General features: G+C 46.0%; 1 protein-coding gene across 3 annotated transcripts in view; it reads left to right on the top strand.

Annotated features, from left to right (window-relative positions):
* The window catches only part of LOC148655381 (uncharacterized), a 134,824-nt gene that overhangs the window by 61,483 nt on the left and 57,729 nt on the right, over window positions 1–15,612 (top strand). For 2 of the 3 annotated variants that reach the window (XM_088645980.1, XM_088645982.1), the window contains 3 exons: window positions 5,499–5,957; window positions 6,797–7,096; window positions 12,995–13,147. In XM_088645980.1, the coding sequence (XP_088502106.1) occupies window positions 5,499–5,957; window positions 6,797–7,096; window positions 12,995–13,147 (912 nt within the window). The remainder of the gene's footprint in view (window positions 1–5,498; window positions 5,958–6,796; window positions 7,097–12,994; window positions 13,148–15,612) is intronic. The other variant, XM_088645981.1, reaches the window with a different exon arrangement.

Raw genomic sequence — 15,612 nt, 5'->3', positions numbered from 1 at the left:
AATTGAGCTCAGCTGACGCAACTCCCACCTAATCCTGACGTAACGGCTTCAATTCTCATACGTACCTCATGTCACCCTCTCCTCTCCCTCCCTCAATTGTTCATCTTTCCTCCACCCCTTCTCCACCCCTGCCGCTGCCCCTTGGTCACCTTCTCACCTGGCAGGCACGTCCTGGACTCCCCATCCTATAGCCAGGAGGTCAGCCCTCAGCCACATTCCCACCAGCGCAATAAACGATTCTACTTTCACACGGGCTTCGGCTGCTGTCATTCCTCGTGAAAAATGTCCCTGTAGCATTCGTGAATCACAGCCAGCTGCTCCTGATGCAGCGGAGACAAAAAGTGATCAAAATCCCACGTTCCAAGTCAAAAAAGTATCAAACTGCCGATCTTCAGGGTCACCGAGAGGAACTGCTGGATTAGGTCTGCTGGCCATGCTTGGACTTGAAAGGGATAAGGTGCTTGGATTCATGAGTAACTGCTAGATGCTCTCTTCTCATTCAGTGACTGCTGCAATTCAGAAATGAGAACACTGAACGCAGACTATCGAAAGGCAGAAAACTTTGCTGTTCCAAAAATCACAAATGTATATTGTGTCAAGAGATTTCTTCTAAAATGACAAAAAGCAATGTTTTGTCTACAGAAAACACATCTGAAAGTGATCTCTCCAAATCATAGTTGTATTCAGTATGTATCAAAGATGAAAAGGTAAATTACAGTTCAATCTCTTCTTGGTTTTTAATTGCGTACTACCTGATTAACCTGGGGATTATAAATATTATAAGATTATAAGATTATAAATCCCTCCGAAACTCAATACTTGGTATGTCTGGTTTCTATTAACCTATAAATCACAGAATATTAGCAAGACATTGGCTAAATCTGCAACATGCTTGAGTGTTTGTATTTGCTGCACAAAGTCCATGCCTTATTGTGAAAAATCTCAGTAATATCTCAATATCTTCCATCCTGAACATGCAATAATAAGTCTGACCCCAAATGTGTATTTATTTAAAAAATGCATTGGCCAGAATTTCCAAATCATTTACTGACGATCCAGTGCTTCGGGTGTTGCCTTGTAGCAGTCACGGACTGGATGATAGCAGCCGTCACTCAGTTCAAAGTCGTTTGTTTCGCGTCAGCGGCTGCTTTGTACACAACTGTCACAGTACACACAGTTTTCTTCAAGGTGGGAGCTCACATACAGCAGCACCAGCCGTCAAGACGACCTGGATCTTCTGCTGCTGTGCCTACGAGTCTGAAAGGGTCGCGGCGGAGGGGCGCTCTGTAGTCTCGGAACTCGAGTTGTTTTTAATGCACCGGCATTTGTCACCTGCTCACCATTAACATACATATTCGAAGGCACGTCAGTGAGAGGGAGAGCATTTCTCCGCACTGGGGTCTACAGCTAATTATTCAACCATATGGCGTCCGGCTCAGCAACAATCAGCCCACCCCCCTGTAAAAGCGGAAAAGGGCTCAGCGGTTTCTTAGGGCAGTTTACACAGCTACAGCGCCGCTGACACACGCCATTCAAGCGGCCCCTTGAATAACAGATGGGATAAGTCTGGGAATTGTGAAAAGATCATTGCAGAAATCTGGTACCCAGCTTCTGCTCTTTATTCTGCAGAATGACTTTGGTCACATGGTACCGGGGGTATAACAAGCAGGGATTGTCCAGGGAGGATTTCCCTGTGCCCTTTCTCTCCCCTCTCCCGGGGCAGAAATATTCTGGCTGCCGTTTTTATTTATCGAAAGGATCAGGGCCGGAGATGAAAGGGATTTCGGACGGGTGGGTGGCAGGCACTGTGGGAGGGGGAGTGAGGGGGCGCTCTGTGTGTTGGTGCTGGTGCTGGTGGCGGGGTTGGGGGGGGGGGGTTATACCCACTGATCCTCTGCTTTTTCTGCATCGGAGAGCCACTGGTGGCTAGTTAGGAGACAGACAGGGGTCTTTTCATTAGTCTGGTATCAGGGCTCTCCTGGTGACTGGTCACATTGCTATAGAAATCAGAGTCTGTCCTGCTTTGAGGACTTTCTCTGTCGTCCCCCGTACTGTATTGATGAGCACAATGAGGCCTCAGTCGGGTAGATCCAGCAGGAGTAAAGTAAGCAGGCTTTCACTTCAGGAGCTGGGATTCTCTCGGAAGTTTCTCTTTGATGCCCGATTTGAGCATTTTCACCGGTACGGCTTCGGAAGATCTTTGACTGATGTTTTAAAACGGATGTGCTCTCGCGGGCGATAAAAAAAGGCCTTCCGTTTCTGAAGTGTGAAAAGAAGGCTAAGACTGTGGAGAGATGTATCCCGTGGACACTGAGAATGTCTTCTCACTGTGTGAGGTTGTCTTTGCAGACACAGTCAGCTCAGTGGGATAGTTTGGTGACTGAAGCCTGAGGTTTCTTTTAGGAAGGTGGGAAACTGAGAACAAGAAGGTTCTGAAAAGGAGGAGCCAGAGCAGCTCAGAACAGAAGTGCGATAAGGACAGCAAAAGCACAGGAGCTCTCTTACCCCATTAATAATAATGAGGCCTACATGCCACTGAAGACAGAAGGTTCCAGTCAGGAAAAGTGCAGACCTGTGGTAAATTTCACACGCGATTTGTAAGGGAGGGACTACAAAAAAACGGAAGACGAAAGTCGAGGGAGTGAACGCAAATTAAACTGAAAGTTTAAGGGGTGTCATGGCATGGTGCTGGACAGAAATAAAAGATGTGCACGAGGCCTATAAAAGAAGAGAAAAGGCCAGCGTTAGCGGGTTATGCCGTTTCTGTGCCCCAACACAGGGACATGCGGAACTCTGTGACGTGGCAATGGAACCGACAGCGGAACACTCGGGCGTGTTAGGAACCCAGTCCTCTAACCCTGAACCCGAAACCCAGTCAGTGTCATCATCATTATCACTGGGTATCTTCCATGGTCAGTGTGATTGCTTTCTGTTTAACCTGCAGGTGACTAATAGTACAGCCGTCAGACTACTGAACTCCACCCCTACCACTGGTGCACACCGATGGGCTTTTTTTCCTCACTCTGCTTGTCTGACTGGATGTTAGTTCGCTTCTTGTTGTCGTTGCTGCTGCTGCTGCTGCTGTTCTTCAGGAGTGATTTGTGTTGTGGAAAAAGAGATACAGTGCCATGCCTGGAAAAGACACAAAAAAAAAGCAGTATTCTTTTTTTAGTAATTATAACAATATTAAATTACTACATCAAAAGATTCCTCTAGACCTACTAAAATGCAGAATCAAAGTTAAGAGAAATGACATCCCGAAAAAGACTTGTTACACGTGGATCTGTTGAGTGTGTACTCTGTGCAAACACAGATGAATGAAAAGGTGTACGTGTTTAACAGATTCAAAATGGAACGTGAAAGCGGACTTATACATCCAGAGCAGTTTTCCTTCATATTTTCTAATATGAGCTCCAGCGTCTTCTCAGGCTCATGATACAAACTGCTGTGTCTGTGCCTCATTGCGGAGACTCTCGGAAAAAACCCCGGAGCCTCCGAACATCTTTATTTCTGTGCTGGCAGCATAATTTACCTGGTTCCTTTCTCTAACCATGCGAGACCTGCAGCTTTTCGGACAATATTTAAAATATACTATAAACTGTCTAGATACAGTACTTATGTACAGAAGGAAGAAATCCTACACATTAGGAAACCATGAAATACCTCTTAATCCATCTAGTCTTTTAAAATTATTTTTATATTCTATTTGTTTTACTCAAAGTTAATCCTCACGAATCCATGGGTTTGAAGATTAAAGGTTCGCAGTTCTTTTTGCTTTGCAAGGACCATCCTCACCTGCTCACACGTCTTTTTCAGGACACTTCAGACTTGCGAGTCAGGGCAGAGATAGATTACACGAGACATTTGTCAGCTGCACTACATTAATAAATAGCAACTCTGAATCTCCTATGACAAAGGCCGTAATCAGGCGTAATAACAGAGACACCGCAGTAAATCAAAAGAACTTATACTTCCCTATGTTTTACATAAATTATATCTGTGACAGTGCAATTAAAACAAAAAATTGAATCAGCTTGGATGTAAGATTGAATGAATTCACTCGGATGTAAATTGGCTTGCATTCCTTGTTTAGTTTAAGAAGCAATCAGTTCTTGTGAAGTGGATCTTTGAAGTTAGAGTTTTTTTAACCATATATATTTAGAATAGAAGCTACTGTCTTTAGATAGATACAGTAAAAGAAATAAAAATAAATATATATTCTTGTGAATGGCTATAAAGTATCCCACCATTCCCAATTTTCTGATAACAAATATTATCTTTTAATGTCTTTTGGATTTATTTGCACTCATTAACCACCATCAAGGACTTCATTTAAACATTAGTGTATTACTCCAATGTTTATATTTACTGCAATCTGTTGCAACCTCAAAATTGGCCAAGTACTTTATTAAGACCTTAGGTTTACTGTTGAATTGAGAAATGCCTGGATAGCCTAGTAAAACAGGAAACCTTCACTTTAAAACCCAGTGAACTGGGACATGTCACAGGCAAGCCCCAGCAAAGTGTGTCGGATTTTCCTTTTGAGTCTTAAATTATGATGAATGTGGCATATTGATGACCTCCACACAGGACCTCATGTTAATTATTCAAGCCCTTTCTTTGTGCGTCTTGAACAATGCCTGTCATTAAAGAGCTCAGCGTGCCAATATACCCCCCGGTAGGGTGTCAGAGCTCCTCTGATTGGTCACCAGGAGACGTCATGTGCCATTGATGGCTCTGACATGGAAGATGCATGGCCTGGGTCCTGCCCAGAGCTCCACTGCTGTGCCTGGCAGAAAACGCTTCTGACCCACGCTGCCTCACGTCACACAATGTCGCACCCGGCGCAGACAGCACACGGAGAAGAAAAAAAGCGCGTAAACAGTGCGGAGTGGAAGATGTGTTGGCACCATGGCGGCAGGGCTCTCTTTGAAGCTTTCGGATCTTCAGGAATACTGTCTGATAGCAAGACAATGGTCACCAACATAATTGATCAACGTCGAGGTTTATCTAAAGCGCGTACATGGTGCGGTGCTTTAATGAAAGAAAGGGGCATTCAGAGAAGAGGTTGCATGGATTAAAGAGATAATGAAGAAGGCTCTGCAGCCGAAACGTTGTGTTTCCTTTCTTCTCTTTCCAGCAGGGAATAAACCTTAACTTGTTCCTTTGCAGCCTACGCCTGCTGACGCAGCCGCCCACCTGAGCTACTTTTAAAAATTGCGTTTGCTGTTGACTGACGGAAGAGCTATTTGCTTTTACAGTTTGAAGAGCTGGGCATAATGAATGACAGCAATAAAACAAAACGCATTAATCCGTTATGGTTTGCTGAGAAATTGCATTACCTTTTACTTTTGTGATCACCTTAAAAACTTAGGACCAAATTCGGGACACAGTGTATCTGATACCTCTTTGAAGCTCTTAAGAGAACATTGTATTCACAGATTCTTTGGTAAATTGCATGGCAGTGTACGGAATTCATAATCTTGTTTTGTCTTTAGTGCTCAATCCCAAAAGAGGCCTGCACCAAACCCAGAAGACAGCACAGAGTATCCCCATACAAGTCCCGGACAAGCAGCCCAGGTCTCCTGCTCCTAGCCCAGCCTCGTCTGAGGAAGACTGTGGTAGCAGCCCTGCACACGTTCAGGAGCCAGCAGGAGCCTGCCAGAGTGGAGGGCCACCTGAGGCGGATGCCAGGGCTCGGGAAGAAGAACAGGAAGAGAAGACGAAAGAACAGGAGATCCTCTGGGACGGTCCTGACCCTGCTGATGTCCACCCCTCACCTGGCGATGTGGGCCCCACGAGGGACGGCACGTCTCCCACCCTGTCGGACGCTGGGGGCTCACTGTCCAGCTTCAGCAGGCCGGCCTCCAGTCTGTTCAGCCGCAGCACCTCGCTTAGCAGCGGGAGAAGCTCTGCACTGTCTGGTACAACGCCACACCCCTCACCCCCGCAGTCCGGTAATTAAGTCACAGAAGCACCCGAAGGATACAGCTTCTTGCTCCAGACCAAAGTTTATTTTGATAGGTCTTTCGACTTTTCGGTTTTCCTTCACTTTCATTTTTTTTTATGAAACAAGTGAAGGTTTCCCACCTTTGCTTCCTAAAATTACAGGAATACACTCAGTGGAACGTGGAACAGATTTACTTCCTCGAACGATAAAACAGTGTATTGATTAAATTATGAACACCACCTGATATGGACTGCAATTGATCATATTGTAGCTATTCTATTAATTTTTTTTATGCATGTCTGCTAATTAAAAATGCATTTGCATCTGTAACAAAACTCTGATGCTTATGAAGTTTTAATTCTCCTACAGAGAATTCATAGCTTGATCATCACACTTCACAGTTATGCCTCTGTTTTCTGTTCTTCCTTTTCAGCACAGCTATTTTGACATGTGTTAGCAGTGTCCAAGGCAGGGCTTTCCCAGCACATCATAACATGATCACGGAAAGATGTGTGTGGATGTGATCCCTTCACATGTCATGTGAAGCCCCTTCTATAGCTCAGTGGTGTTAGACTTTAAGACTTTAAGTTTTTCGCTTTGGTTGAAGGAATAAAACATTTCCCGATTTCTGAGATTGGATTAAAAAGAGATGACGTTTTGAGTTCAAATGGCAGAAGTTAAAGATTTAAATGTGTATAAGAGCAATGGCGCTGATCCTGGGGATGTAATTCCTGGGACGTGGCCAGTTGCTGTTCAGAAACGCCAACACTGCTTTGACCTTTGGAGTTCTGCTGCCCCCGGGCTGGGTCCTCCGTTTACAGCCCGGTGCCCTGTCTCCGTCTGCAGGCCTCGGCAGTGCTGGCCGGGGAGGCAGCCCCGTCCTCTCGGGGCTCCGCTCCTCCTCCTTCTCCCGGGCCCCTGGCTGGGCTGCCGACGTCCTGCCTCCGAGCCTGGGCCCCGGGGACCCGAGCAGAGGGAGCCGGAGGAGCAGGCCGAGCAGGCCGGCCTCGGGCCCTCCGGGGCCAGGAGCCTGCGCTGAGGGGACGCGCTCGCAGCCGGGGACGCCGCTCTCCTCCGCGGAGGAAACCTGGCCGGACCTGGAGCTCCGCCAGTGGCCAGTTCTCCCCCCCATCTCCCCTCAAAGAGGTTAGGAAACTTTTTCCTTTTTTTTCCCCCTCCAAATTCCATATGGTATGTTCACAGGCTCCTCCGAGGGCATTGTGAGCACTTATTTACCCAAACTCCTGGGGTGGGGATTGTTCGGTGAGCGCAGGACATCGGGAGACAAACAAAGAAAACCCCAGCCCCAGCCCAGAGAAAGTGCCTCAGATGCACTCGTTTCCACTGGATCATTGGGACACTCTTGTCAGGCTGTTTTTCTGGGGGGGGGGCTTTATAAATAATGCTGAAAGGTTTTTCCACTAAACAGAGAGGGAGCCTTTTGATAAAATGCTGGTCGCGTTCGATTCAGAGCGTTTCAAAGCGTGGGGCTCTTACAATGGGCGGTCTGCTCCTCGTGTGCCGCAGGCTCAGGCTCCTCTGTCTGGTATTATCCCGTCCTGAAGAGCCAGGGTGTAGCTGTTAGCCATAAATCCCTGCTCAGCACAGTCAGATGTCACCATCGCAATTAACAGAACAGCCTTTTTGCCCCTTTTCACTTTCTCTGGACGTGTCAGTTAGAATCGGGGGGAGGAAGTTGAAACCAGTGGCCATAAATCTCAAACTGCCTTCGTGCCGCAGATACAAAAATTCTTATTATTGCGTTTTAAAAACGTGTCTGCTGGTTGGAAGCAGGTGAGCACAATTTTAGAGGGACATTCTTTTTAAATGACTTTGTCTTCTGTTAAGAAACCTTCAATATTTCATTTCAGAAATGAATGTTTTCATGAACGAATGGTTTCCCAGAGCACTGCATTACATGTTCTTGGGGCATGACAGGTATCAGCTCTTCCAAATCCGGTTTTCACTGCCTCTGTGAGGCACTCGAGTGTTCAGGATGAAATTCAGGCTTTCTTGTGGAAGCTTCGGTAACCACTGCATTTGAACCGTGAAAGTTTAGGTAACCAATGTATTGGAACACCCCTTCCTAAAGTGGAAGGGATGTGTCATCATGCCAGTTTCCCACAAGACTGGAACAGGGTTTGGATGTGCAAGAAGTCAGAGAAAACCAAGCTCTGCCTAACAACTAGGAATTAGAAAAGAAAGAGGCTGTCATCAGACACTGATTTTGGTTACACATAGACATAGCAAGGGACAGTGTCCTGTTTTGTTTAGACCCCTCTATATACAGTGTAAAGGATTAATAAAGGATTACTGAAAAGGGGATTCTATTCTACTGACAAACAGGAGGTGCCACATTAATTGCTCGAGAGACATTGAAAAATAAAGACCAGACTCCACACAGTGGGACAGCGTCTCCTCTCTCTGTCCAAGACCAGACTCCACACAGTGGGACAGAGTCTCCTCTCTCTGCCCAAGACCAGAATCACACAGTGGGACAGAGTCTCCCCTCTCTGCCCAAGACCCAACTCCACACAGTGGGACAGAGTCTCCTCTCTCTGCCCAAGACCAGACTCACACAGTGGGACAGAGTCTCCTCTCTCTGCCCAAGACCCAACTCCACACAGTGGGACAGAGTCTCCTCTCTCTGTCCAAGACCAGACTCACACAGTGGGACAGAGTCTCCTCTCTCTGTCCAAGACCAGACTCTCACAGTGGGACAGAGTCTCCTCTCTCTGCCCAAGACCAGAATCACACAGTGGGACAGAGTCTTCTCTCTCTGCCCAAGACCCAACTCCACACAGTGGGACAGAGTCTCCTCTCTCTGCCCAAGTCCAGACTCACACAGTGGGACAGAGTCTCCCCTCTCTGCCCAAGACCCAACTCCACAGAGTGGGACAGAGTCTCCTCTCTCTGCCCAAGACCCAACTCCACAGAGTGGGACAGAGTCTCCTCTCTCTGTCCAAGACCAGACTCACACAGTGGGACAGAGTCTCCTCTCTCTGCCCAAGACCAGAATCACACAATGGGACAGAGTCTCCTCTCTCTGTCCAAGACCAGACTCACACAGTGGGACAGAGTCTCCTCTCTCTGTCCAAGACCAGACTCACACAGTGGGACAGAGTCTCCTCTCTCTGCCCAAGACCAGACTCACACAGTGGGACAGTCTTCTCTCTCTGTCCAAGACCAGACTCACACAGTGGGACAGAGTCTTCTCTCTCTGTCCAAGACCAGACTCACACAGTGGGACAGAGTCTCCTCTCTCTGCCCAAGTCCAGACTCACACAGTGGGACAGAGTCTCCTCTCTCTGCCCAAGACCAGACTCACACAGTGGGAAAGAGTCTCCCCTCTCTGTCCAAGACCAGACTCACACAGTGGGACAGAGTCTCCTCTCTCTGCCCAAGACCAGACTCACACAGTGGGACAGAGTCTCCTCTCTCTGCCCAAGACCAGACTCACACAGTGGGAAAGAGTCTCCCCTCTCTGTCCAAGACCAGATTCACACAGTGGGACAGAGTCTCCTCTCTCTGCCCAAGACCAGACCCACACAGTGGGACAGAGTCTCCTCTCTCTGCCCAAGACCAGACTCACACAGTGGGACAGAGTCTCCTCTCTCTGTCCAAGACCAGACTCACACAGTGGGACAGAGTCTCCTCTCTCTGTCCAAGACCAGACTCACACAGTGGGACAGAGTCTCCCCTCTCTGCCCAAGACCAGACTCACACAGTGGGACAGAGTCTCCTGTGGATGGCATCACATCCCTGGAACTCACTGCACAGATTAGAGACTTTGTAACTTTGAACTGTTTGTTTGTACTGTGCTGATTTGGCTTTCTTTACTGTCTTGTTTCTTCTGTTATATGTTATAGGTGCTTGATCATACAGTGCTTTCAGTGTAAGGGAAAGGGATTGTCGCTGGCCAAGCAACCAGGTTTGAATCAAAAGAAAAGAAACTCCCAAACTGCAGTCTTCAAATGCAAACACAACTGGATTTACTGCCATCAGGATAGGGATTACAAAAAAAAAAACCCTCACAGGAGTACTCTCTGCACACCTCCTCTCCAAGGCACCCTCTCTCTGCTGAGCTCTCCCAGTGCCTTTTATAGCCCCTCCTCTCCAAGGACCTTCCTCTCTTAAAGGGACCCACTCACGTCTTTTCACAGACCTGGGCAATTTGGTCAAAACAAAGTATTTAACCATCCATAAAAAATTATACATTTAAACAGAGCAACAGTTATGCAACATGCAACAGTTATATATGCACTTAAACAAAACAAATAATCTTACATCTGTTATAGATGGCTCACCAGTAACCTTTCCCCTTAAGACCATTTGTGGGAGCATTGTGGGATACTACAAACAGGAAAGGTGACTGGTGGCCATCTTGATCAGCACAATACAATACAATACTCCACTGGGGAAACACTGCAGTGATTTTAGGGAAACAAAAAAGGTAAGTATCATTTGTATCACATACACACTCACAAACATACCAGAAGGGAAGAGGAAAATATTGGAGTATTTCATATTCATCAAAGGAAAAAAGAAAACAGGCACTCTGTCCCAGGGATCATAACTACTTTTGTATTGTTACCATTATTATGAGTATGACTATACCATTATCATCGTCCTGTCCTGGGTATACCCTGCTTACCCCCGCTGCTTGCTGCGATAGTCCAGCTCTCCCGCTACCCTGCTTTGCATAAAGCGGTGTAGGAAATGATTGGATAGCTTACAGTATCATCATCATCATCTAGAAAATTGCAGAAATAACAGTTGGTCAAGAATTAACAGCCTTCACACAAATTGCTATTCTTCTAAAAGTTTTATTTTTTTCCATTGGCTCCCTAGAGAAGCAAGATTTTTATTCCAGCCGAACTGAAAAACAGAAAACAAAACACATGAGCAGGCAGAGGAAATGTGGTCCTGATCGATCAGTTACAAACTCCGTATTGTCTAGAAAGTCTCTAGGATAACTTTAGGACAATCCGAAACATGGGCTAAAAGAAGGAAGACTTTCGTTTCAATGGCGACAGTATTACTGACGCTAATGGCTGCTCGCTGCTGGCGATCTTGGGGTGTCAGAATCAGCTGCTGGCCCTTCCTGGCAGTGTTGCCAGACCGTGCTTTTCTGTTGCTCTTTCAGATGGATGATTTCTTTGTGATATACGCGGTGTTCCTTTTCAGATGGCCGCACAAGGGCCCAACAATCGCTAGTTGACCCTGTCTTGACCCCTTTTGAGCATCATCTTCAAAGTCTAACTGTCCTTGACAATGAGGAAGCCCGTCTCATTGTCCGTCGCTTCACATGCAACCTCAACGTCGAGTTAAATGGCTTTCAAGTGCACGACTTGGCCGGAGGAAAGGAGACAAAGTACCCTGTTGTTACTGAGTGACTTCATTCGAGCTTCTTGGTGCTCCCATTGCCTGTGGAAGAATGGCATCTTCTTGGAAGATGAAGGCTCCCTTGACAGCAGCAATATGCTTTGAACTGTTGAGTCAAATAATTCTTTTGTCTTCATTTTTCTCAGCAGAGTGCAACAAGTTCTGCCGACGCTGATACGCACGATTGTATGGCCCCTTGTGTTCAGGGAAGTCGACAGCGCGGTGTATGCCTACATTGTTGGGCTAGCACAGAGGAAAATCCGTCCGTGAAACGAGTTAAACTAAACATTTGTTTTGTGCTGTTTTAGGTATTTTATTGTCACCTTTATCTGAAGGACTGTGGGTTTTTCCCTGTGCATTCTAGTATGAAAGGCTAGACAGTCCCTTTAATTAGTCTGAAAAAGCTCAGCATTTAACTGTACGTTTGAAAAACAAAACATTTTCTTGAAAAAAAAAACTTGTGACACACTCTATGCAAACATATATTTTTCATCAACATGTTGTTGTCTCCAATATTGAGAACACCCATTTTACTCCTTTTTGAAACAGTGCTTGAAACAGTTGAACTGTCCAGTCTCTTTACACTGCCTGCATGCACTGTGCATTTTGTTTACTAAGGAGAAACTAATTGTTTTTGATTTTCCACTCCTTCCAGAAAATTAAACATTCCTCACCTTCACATTTCTAAAGAAAACCATAAGAGACTCTTTACGTTTCCAGTTGCAGCTTCTATTAAAGTCTTCTTTGTAATTCTAAGTGCCTTTCCTTGAGAATTCAGTAGATATCCAGGAGAATCATTCCATTTTTTGGTGGTTCAGTCAAATTTGGATTCACAGAATGGCTAAATTTAAAAGGCTGGCATACTTAATGTTTTAGTGTTTGGTGTTAATTTTCCTGGCTGAGGACACGACAGGCCTGGCTGGAAGGTGGAGGCTGACGTGACCCTCCTGTCAGTGTGAGGAATGAGCCAGGGAGTCAGATACAAGGGTAAAGACAGGGTGGGGTCAGAAAACAAGATGCCTTTAAAGGAGACAGGTGAGACATTTATACATAAAAGAGTGGAAGTGCAAGATAACAAGTTGAACTCCTCCCAGTCTTCCACCTGTCCATTCTCTAACCTCCTGATCGAATTCAGGGTCGCAGGGGAGAAGGAGCCTATCCCAGCAGGCAACGAGCACAAGGCAGGGTACACCCTGGGAGAGACGCCAGTCCATCGCAGGACTCACAGACACACAAACTCACACCAGGGCTGTTTTTTTTTTACAGAAGCCCCTTAGTTTTGTGTGTCCTTGTTTGGACTGAAGCGCTGGAGGAAAGCCATGTGACCACATGGGAGCAAACATGCAAACTCCTTGCAGACAGCTAACTGAGGGAACTGAACCCTGGGCCCCAGCGCTGCAGGGCAGCAAACTTTTGTTTAACAACTTCATTAAGATCAACTTTACACCTACTAGAACAGAAATATCTTCCTTGGTACCGTGGGGAAGGGTCAAATGAACTTTGAATGGAATTGGTGCAATTAAATAGTTTTGAGCAGAGGTTGAGAAATGGAATAAACTACAAAGGCAAATATCAAACAACGCTTCTTTATAAAGTGAATTTTTCTTGTTGCCGGTCATAAAATCTCTTTGTCCTGTGTTGTTGTGGTGTTCTTTCCAGACTGCAGTGAGCTGGGATCTCACCCCTCTCCAGACAGTGATGTCCAGTCAGCCATTTTCAATGAACTGGATGCCCTTGTCCCAAGAACAGGTTCGACTGTGTCTCTGGACCATTTTGATAGCTTTACTGGGGGACGCAGCTCACCTGACACAGGTACAGTGAGATATACAGTAGCACTTACTGAAAAAGGAGCACAGCATGCACATTTTAATGTACAGTGCCTTGCAAAAGTATTTAGACCCTTCTTATGGAGTTCCATTTTGAGAAAATGATCCAAACACTTTTTTTTTAACTTCATATTTAATTCAAAACCTGAGTGCTCTTCTTGGGTAATTCTCTGCCATACCTGTTAACTCGAGCTCTCTCAGGTTGCCTGGGGCAGGCAGCTTTCAAGTCTTTCCTCTTCCCAGTAGGATTCAAGTCAGGAGTTTGACTGGGTCGCTCAAAGACATTCACTGTCTTTTTCTGAAGAAGCTCTTGTCAAGCTCGTGTTCACATGTGTGGCCAGCTGTCCTCTGACCCCGTGAGAATGGGATGGGGAGGTGTCTCTATGAGGACGGCAGCAAATATTCCTGTCGATCATCTCATTAGGCTGGCTGTTTAAGGCGACGTTCTCCGCCAGATGAGTGCTCTGACATTGAGCTGGTGGAGTGAAAGTGTCTGCTCAGTCTAGCCACCTCAAACATCTTTATTCCCTAGCGTTTTTCGAGCACCGGTCCAGGGGAGGTTCGCCTTCGCTCCACAGTCATTATCCGCTGGTCTCTGCCTTTTCTCCAGCCGGCTCAGCTGTCTGCCTCCCTGAGGGGCTCCACTCCAGCCTCTCCACTGCCCCTGGCCGGCCAGCCTCTCTCCCGCTGGGCTTCCTGTCTGTTTCTCCGCGCAGCCCTCACCCAGCTTCCCCCTCACTCCTCTCTCTCGCGGCCTTCACCCTGCCTACATGCTCTCTCTCCAGTCGTCTCTCTCGGGGAACAGCTGAAGAGCCTTGGGCTTCGGCTTGCTCTGCAGTGGCTGCAGCATACAGGAACTCACATGTACAGTAGCTTCGGCCTTGTGCTTTGGCTCAGTGGGATTCTGGAAGGTGTATTATTGACCTAGTTTTAAGTCTTTTGCAGACTGAAACAAGGTTTCCTCTGGTATTTTCCCAGAGAATTCCCAGAATTTTCCCTTCATTGCTAACAAGCTCTCCAGTCCCTGATGAGAAGATGCATGTCCATAGACAGCAGGGACAGTGTTGACTGGGAGATGGCCTGTGTTTAGTCTGCAGCAAACATGTCACTTTAGACATGAAAGGTCCAATTTGAACTCATCTAACCACGACACCTTCTGCCACACTTTTGCAGGATCACTGTGTGGCACTTTAAGGTAATTTTGTGCACATTACACCAGTACATTCAGCACTCACCAGCTCTCAGTGGGGAGGAGAGCAGAGTGCACCAGTACACTCCCCACACACCAGCTCTCAGTGGGGAAGAGAGTAGAGTGATGGAGCCAGTTCAGAGATGGGGATTATTAGGAGGCCATGATTGGTAAAGGCCAGGGAGAAATCTGGCCAGGAAGCCAGTGTAACACCCCTACTGTTTTAATCAATCAATCAAAGTTATCAATCAATCAAAGATTATTTATCAAATACACAACAATACACTGTGCACCAGTAGTTGCTGGCAATTAAATGTGTTTTCTACGAGCTCACTGCGAAAAATAAAAATCACAAAATAAAAGCTACAGAATAATAGAAAATAGTGCAATAGAAATTGAATAAAATAAACTCAGACAGAGCTCAATATGAAAAGAGCTGCTATGTGTCCAGGGTCTATGCAATACATTATGTCCAAGTAGTGCAGTATGCTGAATACAGTGAAAACTGTGTGTCCATGTAGCCATTATGGGTGATTTGCCAAAGGAGCTGCAGTTTGGCTATTTAGTTTTTAGAGAACCCCCTGGGATTTTTAATGACCACAGAGAGTCAGAACCACTGTTTAACATCCGTAGGACAGCACCTTTTTACATTTGAAGGATTTGAAGGGCGACCTCATTCTGAAAGTCAACACCACTCCGGTAATGAAAGCGTTTTGTACAATCATTGTTATATTTAGATACTTCAAAGTTCCCCGTGCTGTGGAAATCACACGGCCAGCATATTTTCTAGTTTATATTTATATCATCCTGTCAAGGGTGTGATACATATAAAAACAGACCAGTTTGATTAAAACATAATTTTATGTAAATAGGTTTGCTTTATGAGATATTGCTCTGAGTAGTTTTGTAATTTAAAGATATTACTCACAATGGAATGATAGTGTAACTGTGTTAATTTTAAACTGGTATCATTTATCATCTTTCTACTGGGCAGTCCCACAAATCTTCGGTAAGCTTGCTTGCGCGCGCTGTGAGAGTCGCACCCGTGCCTGACTGGCTGGACGCTCAGCCTCAGGGCTGTGTCCTCTTGTTTTCTTAGTCCTTGATTTGTTTATGTAGACGGTGACACACAATGTTCCTGTCGTCTTAGGAGGGCTTAGCTTTCAGATGGAAAGTGTGGTGTTATGTAACGAAGCTGACAGCCTCCCTCAGGGTATAGGAGAGATTTTCATCAGCTAATCCTTGGCAAGGTGTTTCACCAA

This window comes from Lepisosteus platostomus, chromosome 9 (genome assembly GCF_059453375.1).
Source record: "Lepisosteus platostomus isolate fLepPlt1 chromosome 9, fLepPlt1.hap1, whole genome shotgun sequence".
Lineage (NCBI taxonomy): Eukaryota > Metazoa > Chordata > Actinopteri > Semionotiformes > Lepisosteidae > Lepisosteus > Lepisosteus platostomus.
The sequence above is the reverse complement of the archived record's forward strand: the minus strand, read 5'-3'. Positions and strand labels throughout refer to the sequence as shown.